The 12,428-nt window shown below is 40.2% G+C and overlaps 1 protein-coding gene and 1 long non-coding RNA gene across 3 annotated transcripts in view; one reads left to right on the forward strand and one right to left on the reverse strand.

The window, feature by feature from the left end:
- Positions 1-6,197, reverse strand: part of atp1a3b (ATPase Na+/K+ transporting subunit alpha 3b) — a 39,787-nt gene extending 33,590 nt beyond the window's left edge. Inside the window, exons 1-2 of the mRNA XM_086218161.1 lie at positions 5,927-6,197; positions 5,489-5,554 (exon numbers count right to left, since the gene is read on the reverse strand). Coding sequence (XP_086074287.1) covers positions 5,489-5,554; positions 5,927-5,977 — 117 coding nt within the window. The 5' untranslated portion in view covers positions 5,978-6,197. The remainder of the gene's footprint in view (positions 1-5,488; positions 5,555-5,926) is intronic.
- The window catches only part of LOC147253127 (uncharacterized), a 32,789-nt gene that overhangs the window by 20,312 nt on the left and 49 nt on the right, over positions 1-12,428 (forward strand). For both annotated transcript variants that reach the window (XR_015118527.1, XR_015118526.1), the window contains exon 3: positions 3,026-12,428. This exon is cut by the window's right edge and continues 49 nt beyond it. This is a non-coding gene — a long non-coding RNA (uncharacterized LOC147253127). The remainder of the gene's footprint in view (positions 1-3,025) is intronic.

Raw genomic sequence — 12,428 nt, forward strand, 5'->3', positions numbered from 1 at the left:
ATGACAGTTAAACTGCTATGTGCTCGCTCTTGACCTCAGGTGATCATCAGCGAAACAAAATAATCTATTATTTTCAATACCTCTGTGTTGATTCTGCCCCGTTGGCTTTTATTTTACCACTTCTTCTATTTTCTAATTATATTGCAGTGCAGAATTCTCATTTTTCCTTTTCTCGTCTTATAAAACTACAGATACAGCACTATATTAGCATGGCTCCACGTCACCATTGATATAAAATTCCAATGGCTCTACAGTGACTGCTTAAAGACAATCAAATGCTTATAATCTAACATTCATCAACCATGGAAATTAGAGTTTTGGCAATGTCATGTCAGCAATTCTGTCTAATATCCGGCGAAACACCTTCTCATCTTTGTGGCAACTTCCTCCATCCACAGGTGAAGATGGTGAGAAATCAGTGGGGAAAACAAACTTATTTTTCAGCCAAATCTTCAATGAATCTGTAGTTTCAAAAAAATTCAAGAATACACTCAGTATTGCCTGGCATCATTTCCTTGCACTTGATAACTCAGTCTACTTGTAAAGTGTATGCAGCTGTTACTGATGTATTAGCCACATTATTCAGCCTGAGGACAAACCCAGTAGCAGAGGTCAAATAGGATTAAATTCTGCCATATTAGATAGACCCACAGTGAACCACTGATGTTAAAGGTTACAGTTAATCTGCTTGACAATGGAATTGAGGAACAGACATGATTATAATTAGGACAGATGTATTTGTGTCCTTGTGACATTTGCAGATTGTGTATGTAGATTTCATTGATAAATCAAAGAAGTTGCATGCAGAGGATTATGGGGAATTGCGATGAGGCTGTGGGCTTGATATAATTGAAACAAACATCTGGACACACCCTGGCACACTAACAGTCTGGAAAACACACACACACACACACACACAATTTACTTGAGTAGCCCACAAATAAGTCACAATTCATTAGATTACATTGCATTTGTTAGCACATGCTAACATGTACCACTAAATCAAGGCTTGTTAGCACTGGCTGAATGATCAAGCGGGTCATTCATCACTGTCTGAAAACGTGCAGTTATTCATGTTGGTTCTCTGGCAGCATTTGAATGTATTGGTGTGTGTATGTACCAGTGTGTGCTTGTGTACCAGACGGCTAGGTTGCATGTGTGCCCAGAAATGTGATATTGGATTGAATGAAATTAGATATGAAGGAGAGAGGGAGTTTGGATGAATCCCCAAGAGGCACTCAGTCGTTCAAATGTTGTGTCATCACTGGGGATTGAAACATCTGGCACTGCGGTGGTTTGTTGGCCTCGACTGGCTGGTTTTACTCATTTGCAAACACACACACACACACACACACACACACACACTAGGGAATTTGTCTCTCTTAGTGCGAGGACTGGAAGTAGTTCTAAATATGCAAATGCTCAAATATTTGAACAATCCTCACATCATTCTAGATATTTCTGTCAATTTATTTATTGATGAAAAGCCTTTATTCATCATGAACAGAATAATTATGATACAAGTCAAGGTTGTTGATTTTCTGAATGGATAGTTGATCAGTGATACAGGTGGTAAAACAGGATGTAACAGGGGTCCCTCAGTGACTGGATGAGTATATATTCATTATATTGATGAAAACACTGCATTTACTGAATTCCATTTCACAGAAGAGGAGCAGAGCGAGTCGTGCTGGTCTTGAAGTCATGTGTCTGAGGTGTAGTTTGTTCGTAGCATAATGTTGTGTTGGTGTTAATTAGTCAAATATCTTGGAAACAAGATGGGCAAGTCTCAAAAAAACTAGTTTACCACAGTTTTGATTTCCAGCAATATTTACAAAACTAGAGTAAAAATCCCATTGATTTCTTGATTGAGAGAACCAACAGCGATGCCAACAAACCATGTCATCCCTGCATGAAGAAACAGGATGACAAGGCCCCCATCCATGGCCAACAGGGGTCCCTGAGTGGTTAGTTCTTACACACTGCAAGACCTTTTCAGCCCTCAGTTAACTCTTACAGACAGGAAGCAAAGCCTTTTGGTCATTTGTAACACTCCTTACGTCTACCCCTTGCAAGTTTTGGTAATTTCCATTTTAAAAAGGTGCACAAATCAGGCTTTTCTTATTGTCAGAGGCCTGGAAATCGTGAGTTGTTTAACAACAAATCTGTGCAAAACTAAATCTGTTCCTCATGGGAAACGAGGACCAATGAGCCAAACAAATGATTGAATAGCTTTTGGAAGAGGACTTTTCATCTCTCCTGTCAGCTTCCTCAGAATCAGAGTTCATCTTAAGAAGACACATGATGTGGTTATTTTAATCATTATCACTTCACGGAGACCACGGTCTCTCTAGTATGTGAAATCTAGAAGCCAGACAACTTTCAAACAGCCTTTAAATCACATTTACATCGTAACTTGTGGTTTGCAATGATAAATGTTTTCTAGATTCATAGAGCAAACCACTTTGGAGTTTTTTGGAATGCTTGAGCATCACAGGGACCTCTTCATGGACAGCCTGTCCTCAGAAGACTTGATTTATTTTTATGATCATCAGTACTTCTTTGTTAATATGGATTTATAGCTGCAGAGTTGATGGCTGATTAAAATTTAGGATCACCAAAAACATACCAAGTACACCAGCTGAAGACAGATGTTTCAATGTTAACATTCTCAGTGATGGATTAGAACTGATTAGTAAAGCAATTTTATATTCATAAAGTCTTAGTTTACAACTTATAAAACCCTATTGGGGAGCGATACGTTTGATAAAAACATTCACATTCATGCTGGATCCTGTGATTCATGACAGACAGTGCTAGTTTATGGCAGATTTTATGGCAACATCATCACCCAAGGATGAATAACCCTTAAGTATAATATGAAAAACTAAAGGCAAATTTTATGACACATCGTTTGCCATCCCATCCTGCTGATTGAAGCGTATTTTCTTCTCTGCTGCTAACGTGGCACATTACTAGGCGTTGATTGAAGGCAGTAAACCTTCTCTCTCCCATCTCTCCCCAGGTAGCTAATAAGCTAGCGGGAAAATCCACATCTGTGCTCACCGTCTCACTGCATCTGCAGTCCAGCAGGCCTGCTGGCTGTGATTGGAGGAGAGAGGAGACATGCCCCCATTTGATTGGACAACAGCTGAGACTCAGCAAAACGTGACTGGAGTAAGAGGACTCTCGTGTTGCTGCTTATTTAATATTACTGGTGTCTGTTGGCACAGGCATGAAAAATAAAGAAAAAAAGTGTGAGGCGTGAGCATGAGAGGAGTGATTCTAGGAATGTGTAACAGCTACTTGTCTCCGTCCCTCCCACCACCACATTATCACACACTCTTACTTTTCAACACAGGAAGGATGCTGTCCCACGCTAGTCAACAGACCATTGCAGATAAGCAGTAATTGATGGAGAATAACAATTTGTGGGAGAGCTGAGTGAGCACAGAGAGATTTGAGCTCAGCCAGGAAGACATTTAAAGGGCATGTTGGACATCCCATCCCTTTAAATGAGAAAATGTGGAGACAGTTAATGGGAGTCTCAGCAGGTAGAGGAGAATGAGGCAACCTGAGCTAATGGCATTAAATATTCACAGTCATTTTAAACCAACTGGCACGACTGCCCTGAGTAAACAAACTGAAAATCACACACACACACACACACAATTCATTTACATTATAAAGAGCACAAGAGAAAACACTGTATCCATTAAAACAGCACACTTCAACGTAGAATTAAGACAGACTTGAGCGTTACAAAATCAAGAGACCAAACATCATCTGATCAGCTGATGAATTGTCTTTGCAATCGTCATTAACAATGAAACACAATATTTACATTATCTCAAATTAACAAACTATAACCAGAACAAACTGTGGCACCCGGCATGCAGACTGATCAGATAATGGTCAGACAGTAGTATTCAATACTCCAGTACTTTACTCTCTACATGACCTGAGGCAGAACCAGCACTGAACAGTAGTAAATGTAGTTTTCACGATGTTAATCAAAGCTGTGCCAAAATGTAATGGATTTCTTGGCCCGTGTGCTACACTCCACAACCATTTTTGTGAAAAATTGATGTGAAAGGATTAGTGTAATCCTATAGACAGACAGAAGTGATGACATCATCTCCTTGATAATGATAATCGTGAGAGTAAGGAGGCAAATGCATTCGTAGTTTAGCAAATCCAGTTTTTAAATACATTTGGTAACCTGTCCATCTATGCCAACCTCCCTCCAAAACTTCCTGATAAAGCCACTTGATTTTATACATGTTCTATAATATAAAATTAAAAAACTATGACATCATATTTGACACTGTCAGCGCTCTCTGCACCACAAAAGCGGCAAATCTGTATCACAACAAACTGTGTACTTCAATTCCTGAAAATGTATTCACAAATTTAATAGCGCTGACTTAAAGTCATACACCAACACGTTGGCACAGACATTTACTGTCAATCGTCTCCAGAGCCAAGCAGGAATACAGATACACCCCTCGCCACTAGGCAAGTTCCACAGAGAGCAGCTGACTGCTAGCTAGCTTAGCACAATGAATGGTAGTAGTTGGGATCAAAAGTCATTATTATTTTGAGGCCACTCATGCATTTGTGGAAAACAGTGTAAAGAATGTCAGCTGAATGCTAGTTAGCTTAGCACAATGAAAGATATTGTGTGGGAAGTGCATATATACCTCCAGCAAAAGTCACTTATCTCTTCTCTGTCTCTAGGTAGGATAGCAAATAAGCATATTTCTTTAAAAAAAAAAGAGTTGGTGTTCCTCTCAGGTGCCACCTTGATATAATTTCTTGATGTGTATCCACCAAAAATCATGCACTTATTTTATTTATAGCTATATTATTTTGAGGCAATTCATTTATTTGTACTAAGCGGTGTTGAAAACATCAGTATCTTTTATATTGATGTTCTTTGAGGCAATTATAGCCTTCTGCCACCTTAATTCTCCGTTTGGTCTTCCTGTCACAGTGTTTCCACCAACGTTGCTGTCAGCTCTGTTATTATGTTTGTAAAGAAGAGCAGAAGACAGAGATGTTGTGTGTCCTTATTAGGTGAGGGATTTGTGCAGATATGTGGGCAACATAATGTTGTCACCTGGCAAATACATGACATTTCATCTCAGGTGTTACTGCAGAGTAAATGGAATGAGTACAAATTACTTCTTAGTGATGTGTAATATAGCCAACTCTGCAGCTAGTGAGGAGAAGATATAAAACTAGACTAAAACATCAGGAAGTAAATCAGATCCAGATCTGAACTCGTCCGAGCTGAACTGGGCCTCGCCCAGCTGTCCGTTGGCCTCGACTACCCACCTTCAGCTCCTGTTTAATCCCCAAACTCCCTCTCTCCCTCTGCCCTTTATCTCCCCCCCCTCTGCTCTATCAGTTTCTCCCTCTTTCCATTCCTCTCAACACCCACATTCATTCCCGAGTGCGAGGGCGTCTCGACAGTGTCACTCACCATGGTGCCAGCGTTCACCCCTCCGCCGTCCTCTTGCTCTCCTCTCACACACTGCGTCCTTCTGGCCTGGTGTTTACACAAATAGCCCAGTTTCAGAGATGATGGCAGAAGGTAAAAAAAAAAAAAAGGGAATAAAAGGAGATGTTGAGAGCAGGTGAGGCGTGTATGCATGTGACTTACAACAGATGGGAATCTCGGGTTTAAACCCGTTGAGTGGCAGCTAAACTTTGGGTGTGACTGGCACAAAAAACAAACAAAAAAACGCAAAAGACACTTCTAAAATTGAAAGTACAGCAGTTGTGTGATTTACTGTAAGAGGCAAAAAACAAAAAACGAGTTGATGTCCAAATCTGATTTGTCATTCTTCTAATTTAGGCTCAGAGCAAATATGTTTCACATCCTTTATCAGAAATGCTGCCATGTTGACATCAAACCTACTTCGCTCTCCTGCCGTGATGCTTGCAATTTCCATACTTCCCAGTTGCTCATAAACGCACTTCAGCCGCCAAAAATAGTAAGGAGTTGAGCTTAGATACACCTGGCAGTACTGGATATTATCAGAGCTGTCGTGGTCTAGTGGAGGCAGCTGAACCCAAAATGCGTGAAATCACAGAATTCGTTGAGGAATAATTAACCAGGAGTCCATGACAGAAAAAAACCTCTACTGAAGAACAAAGATGACAAAGCACAGAGGGGAGACGAAACCGTGGCAACGAGCAGGTAAACGAAACAGAACAGAGGACTTGAACTGAACTACAAACTGAAGTAATCAGGCAACAAGAAACAGGTGGGAGAACGTGAGGGCTGGGAAGGAGCTGATTAGGTTAGAAACAATAGGAAGGTGGCTGAGGCTGAGGAGGACTGATTAACTAACGAGACACAGGTGAGCTCACAAAAGGGAGGGGGGGAAAAGACAGGAAGTAAAACAAACAGACATTAGGAAAGTGGTTTCAAAATAAAACAGGAAGTAACTAAAACAGAATCTTTTAGATTTGAGAACTAATAAATAACCCGAGAGAGGGTTTTTTTTGGTTGTTGGGTTTTTTTTTTTGGACACTGTCAGAAATGTAGTGATTCCTCTGTGTTTAATATTTTATTTAATCCTGGTGACAGACGGAGACTGAGATCTCATTTACGGGTGAGACCTTTGTACAGAGTTGAAAATAGATAAAGCAAATATTGTGACCATGGTAATAATAATAATCTTGACGGCATGACGTTATTACTGTTGACATTAGTGTTGACAGAAAAATGATTTAAATAGCAGAGATTACATTGATATAGACAACAACATGACTAATGAAGTACATATTTGTGTTGTATAAAAGAAATAAATAGCTTATCACATAACCCTCAAAAATCAATGGAACTTTTTTGAATGTCCTTCCTGGCATCAGGACATTTGGGCTGTGGTCTATAGAAAACAGTACATTGTGTTGAAAGGTGTTTCTAATATTCTGACCCTCTCGTGTATATAAACATGACATCCAGAGCATTTGAAATGCCTCTCAAATAATGTTCAACACAAACTACATCTTCCACAGTAAATAAGTGAAATTAATACCTCTGTTACTGTGTCGCATGATTGTCTACGTAAACGTGAACTACCTCAAGTTTGTTTAGCAAATGAAGTTGATGGTAAATGTCAGAGACCACTGGCTCGTCGGTTGATAAGTTATGACGGTCAGCTGCCTTGATTTAAACAGATAATTGTTGGGTTGTTTCTTAGCGCTGAATGCAGCCATGTTACAGCATGCTTTGCTTTCTCAGTCTGGCAGAGAGGGGGGCAAGGAGGAAGTGATGTCAGCACATGCTGTATCCTCTATCTGGGGGATTGTAAGCCTTCATTTACCGGTAGTTACTTGAAAGTGTGTAGGAGGCCAAAACCAGCAGAAGGTTAAATTCTAGTTACGCGCACTCATGCCATTTCCATGTGTGGCCTGGTCATGTGTTCCCAAATGTCCCAGAGAATTTGATGCAACTTTGCTGCTGAGATATTAACTACTTCAAATTCTGCCTAGCTCTTAAAATAGATACTCAAGGTCATTGGAGGGCTCCTGAGCCTTATCAGACCAAACCAGGCCTGTATTTATAAATGTGTGTGTGTGTCTGTGTACTCACCAACCAAGCCAACAGCATACAGCCCAACATGCTCATCATGGTCATACACATGATGAGTCCAGGCAGAGTCTATCCATCAGGTCTGCTTGCTGGTGACTCAGATGTGATGCGTGTTTCTTTGTGTGTAACGTGTTCTACTGACAGTCAAGGTCACCTGGTAAATCCCTGCTCACCTCCTTTATGGCAAGTCAAATCAGCCGTTTCCTCCGTCCAACATCTTTTCTGTCCACCCCCAGTTCTTTCAATCCCTCTCTTCTGCCTCTATTTTTAAACCAGCTTAGCAGCGTTGAAGGCATGAGAGGTTTATTCTCTGCCTTCTCCTTCACTCATTACCTGGCTGCCGATTCACAAAATCTGTTAATCCTATAATGCTGCAACTGCGCAGGTCCCTGCTATTTTACAGACAAGCCGCACAGTGAGACATGACGAGACTTTCCCCTCAAGAACTCAATTCTGCAAACACACTCTAGAGCAACTTATTGAATCGTGTTGTCTCTCCACTCTTATATAGTCCACTGATGGTCTGTGCATTCCCCTCTTCAATCAATACACACAGAGAGTTACAACTCCTGCTCACTTCCCAGATCATATTAATCGATCCAGATGGCAACATAGGCTAATGCAGCTAAAGTAAAATTAGAAAGAATGCATAAATAAATGATCATATTGACGCAAGCAAAGGACCTTTCTCGACATGTTTTTTTTTTAGATATAAAACACAGCACTTTGACAAATGTGTCTGTTTGCCATTAAATTTTTTCCTTATACCCTTTTAATGAGATCAGCTAATAAATCTGTTGTTTAACGCCTTCACTAAAGATATCCCCAACTTTACTGAAAAGTCCATTCTCAGTCTTTAAGCATCACTGGCTTGAAGTTCCCAATAAACTCTTAAATATTTCAAGTGTAGATTGAATATTGGACCAGGATTGGCATTCAAACTATTTTTCACGAACAGCTCACTCCTTTACGGAGAATTTTTTTTTCATCTTAGGTGCTCACAAGTAGGTATTGTGCACTCAAGAATTTTTTTCTCCCCCTTTTCTTTGTGACTCCAGGATGCAGAAAGAGCCAGCCACGTACATTTAGCTTGAAGGAAATGGAGACTGACGGCTAACAATAGCACCCCCCCCCCCAAAAAAAACCCATCCATTTACAAAGTCCCAATCTCATTACCCAGTAAAATCCACATTGTAATTATGCTCAGTAATATAAAAACAACTTTCATTTGGGCTAAAAACAAACTGTAATCCTCCTGGGTTGCGACCAGCTGGCGCATTGCATTTTGTAAAGTTGCACCAAACTATATCAAACTGTAGTTTGTGGATTACAGAGGGTACGGCTGGATGAGACCTCGATTGACCAAACTATATCAAACTGTAGTTTGTGGATTACAGAGGGTACGGCTGGATGAGACCTAGATTGACCAAACTATATCAAACTGTAGTTTGTGGATTACAGAGGATACGGCTGGATGAGACCTCGATTGACCAAACTATATCAAACTGTAGTTTGTGGATTACAGAGGGTACGGCTGGATGAGACCTCGATTGACCAAACTATATCAAACTGTAGTTTGTGGATTACAGAGGGTACGGCTGGATGAGACCTAGATTGACCAAACTATATCAAACTGTAGTTTGTGGATTACAGAGGGTACGGCTGGATGAGACCTCGATTGACCAAACTATATCAAACTGTAGTTTGTGGATTACAGAGGATACGGCTGGATGAGACCTAGATTGACCAAACTATATCAAACTGTAGTTTGTGGATTACAGAGGATACGGCTGGATGAGACCTAGATTGACCAAACTATATCAAACTGTAGTTTGTGGATTACAGAGGATACGGCTGGATGAGACTTAATTTGACCAAACTATATCAAACTGTAGTTTGTGGATTACAGAGGATACGGCTGGATGAGACCTAGATTGACCAAACTATATCAAACTGTAGTTTGTGGATTACAGAGGATACGGCTGGATGAGACCTCGATTGACCAAACTATATCAAACTGTAGTTTGTGGATTACAGAGGATACGGCTGGATGAGACCTCGATTGACCAAACTATATCAAACTGTAGTTTGTGGATTACAGAGGGTACGGCTGGATGAGACCTAGATTGACCAAACTATATCAAACTGTAGTTTGTGGATTACAGAGGATACGGCTGGATGAGACCTCGATTGACCAGTTGATACACATGAGAGTTTATGAACTTGTTGTTTTGGGCAGTTTTGCTGCCTTTTTTTTTTTTTTTTTTGCTGCAGTTGTTGCAAACTGTCAGTTGGCTGAATCGTACTGCATTATGCCGTCACAAAGGAGTATGATAAGAGTGAAAACTCATCATGAGTACTTGAAAGTATCATTTGGTTGACGTATTATTTTAAAAATAGTGTTTTCGATGTTTGGAGGATAAATGTGAACACTTCACAAACATTCAACAGCAGAAAGAAGGAAACTATTTGTGAGCGAAGGGGAACTTTAAGTGTCAATGAAACACAGAAGTGTTTCAAGTGCCAGTAACAGCATGAACTGACCTTGGCGTTAAATCTTACATTCATTAAGTTGCTAAATATATTATGTCAGCACTAAACCACTTAAAGTACAAATTCAGTACTTCCTAGAATCCCTACGTGTGTCTTCAGAACACAGGCTGGGAGACAGACTGCAGCGTCATGGTGGGCTGCTAGTCAGGCCTCACCTTCATCTGCAGTGCCAGACGCTAATCTGCATCAGCCCTGGTTCACTCAGGACACTGCTGCATCGATGCCAATTAATATGGATAAGCTGCAACACACACATAGTTTAAACATGCCAGTGAGGGATCCACAGCAGTGATATATGTCATCTTTATATGCTGCATTTACAAGAGAGGACATTTTAGCTCTTTTGGTGCAGTCTCAGTGCAGGAAATGAATCACGCTGGTCTAAAAATGGTACTTTTCTTCTGCCAGTAGACCTCTCATGCACTGCGAGTGCAGGATTGGAGGATATGCAGCTTTAGATAGAAAGAGATGAGTCAGACAAGAGGAGCGGAGGCAGAGAACGCACGCCTGCCACTGTGTCAGGTGTGCTGGAGAATTTTTAGTTTTTAAATCTAAAGCCCCCACATGGACATCTGATGGTACTGCAGCTGTATCAGAAGCTGCCGTGTCATTTAGTGGTAAATTTAACATTCTTACAATTCATTAAAAAGTTAATGATCCACTCCTTCTGTCATTTTTCTGCATTTTACATTTTCAAAGTTCAGACAGGGCTGTAATTCTTGAAGTTAAACTAACCTTCCTATATTGTCAGTCCATACTGCTATCACATGGGGAAACAGTGGAATTACAACGAGGGGAAAATACTGCAGGTAATTCAAGTATAATACTCTCAAATTGGATGATTTGAAAAGGATTACAATATTTTTATTGAATCAATTTCAGATGACTTGAAAAACAATCAGTGACAAGATTAAAATCACCATTAAATCAAAGATTGATTTCTTAAAAGGCAGTCAAGTAGTCTTTACTATTATAAAGACTTCTTGTTGGCAATAACACAAAGAGCAGTAGAAAATAAAAGCCTTCAAATCTATGACCCGTTTAACCTTTGACCCTGATAATGCAGAGCCATCTCTGTATACTAGCAGGCTCTGTGACAACCCCTCTCTGAACTCCATGAAGAACTATTTAATCCTCCACTAGAGAGATGAATTGCAACAGATTTCATGGCTATAATCCAGATTTAACCTAATCCATCTCATCATGCTGAACTCAATAATAATAATAATAAAAAAAACACACAGGCACAAAACTTAATAAAGTAACAGATTCCAAGAAAAACATCATTAAAATGTTCATATGGAAGCAGAGAGCAGATGCAAGACAACAAACAACATAAAAAACCTGGTTCAAATCACACCCAAACATTAAGACACATATGGTTTTAGTCAAGTGAGTCTCGTCTGGGTGCCGGCTGATTAACTGCGGCTAATAGCTTCTCCACAGGGCTCCCGTTTTACACAGACGTCACGCCAGCTGGGTTTGGAAACCAACAACACAAACAGAGCTAACACTCACACATTGCGCTCCTGCTAACTAAACCGCGACAGCTCCATGGTCAATAATGCAGAGCAGTTGAGAGTGCAATTCTCCATCTGCTTCATGTGCTCACGAGGCGTTATTGTACTTTCAAATGTGTCCTGACACAAGGTAACATTCAGCAGTGTAAGTTATTCATGATATTGTCTTTGCCTCATCTGCAGTTTAAAATACAAGCAGTCGATTAGGGCTGAATCATTTGTAATATGAGTCACGATTTTTGCAAAAATGACAATTTCTGCATTTTATTTTCAGTGAAAAGTCTAAAGAAATTAAAAAAAAAAAAAAAAGATTCCCATAGACCAGTGCATAGATTGTGGCACCACAATGCTTCATTTGTACTGGTACAGTAAGTTTGACCTATCATACCTCCATCATAACCCCGCAGCTCCTTCCATTTGAATATTGCACTTTACAGGACTGATTTGAATAATTGCTCACCTGGACACTCTGGAATAGTTTGTATCTTTCTGGCTTTTAAAATGTGAAAATTCCAAAACGAGCAACACAGAAGTGAACTTGATTCTTTCATGTAACATGATGAGGATAAATATTCTCAAACAGGAAAACCAAGCTGTCCATCTCAAATGTTCACATTCTCAAGTCATCACAGAGTTCAGGTCTCTCTCTCTCTCTCTCTCTCTCTCACACACACACACACACACACACACACACACACACACACACACACACACACACACACACACACACACACACACACACACAC

Source organism: Aulostomus chinensis, chromosome 11, assembly GCF_037954235.1.
Source record: "Aulostomus chinensis isolate RoL2024-O1b breed Wild chromosome 11, RoL_Achi_v1.0, whole genome shotgun sequence".
NCBI classification, from domain to species: Eukaryota; Metazoa; Chordata; class Actinopteri; order Syngnathiformes; family Aulostomidae; genus Aulostomus; species Aulostomus chinensis.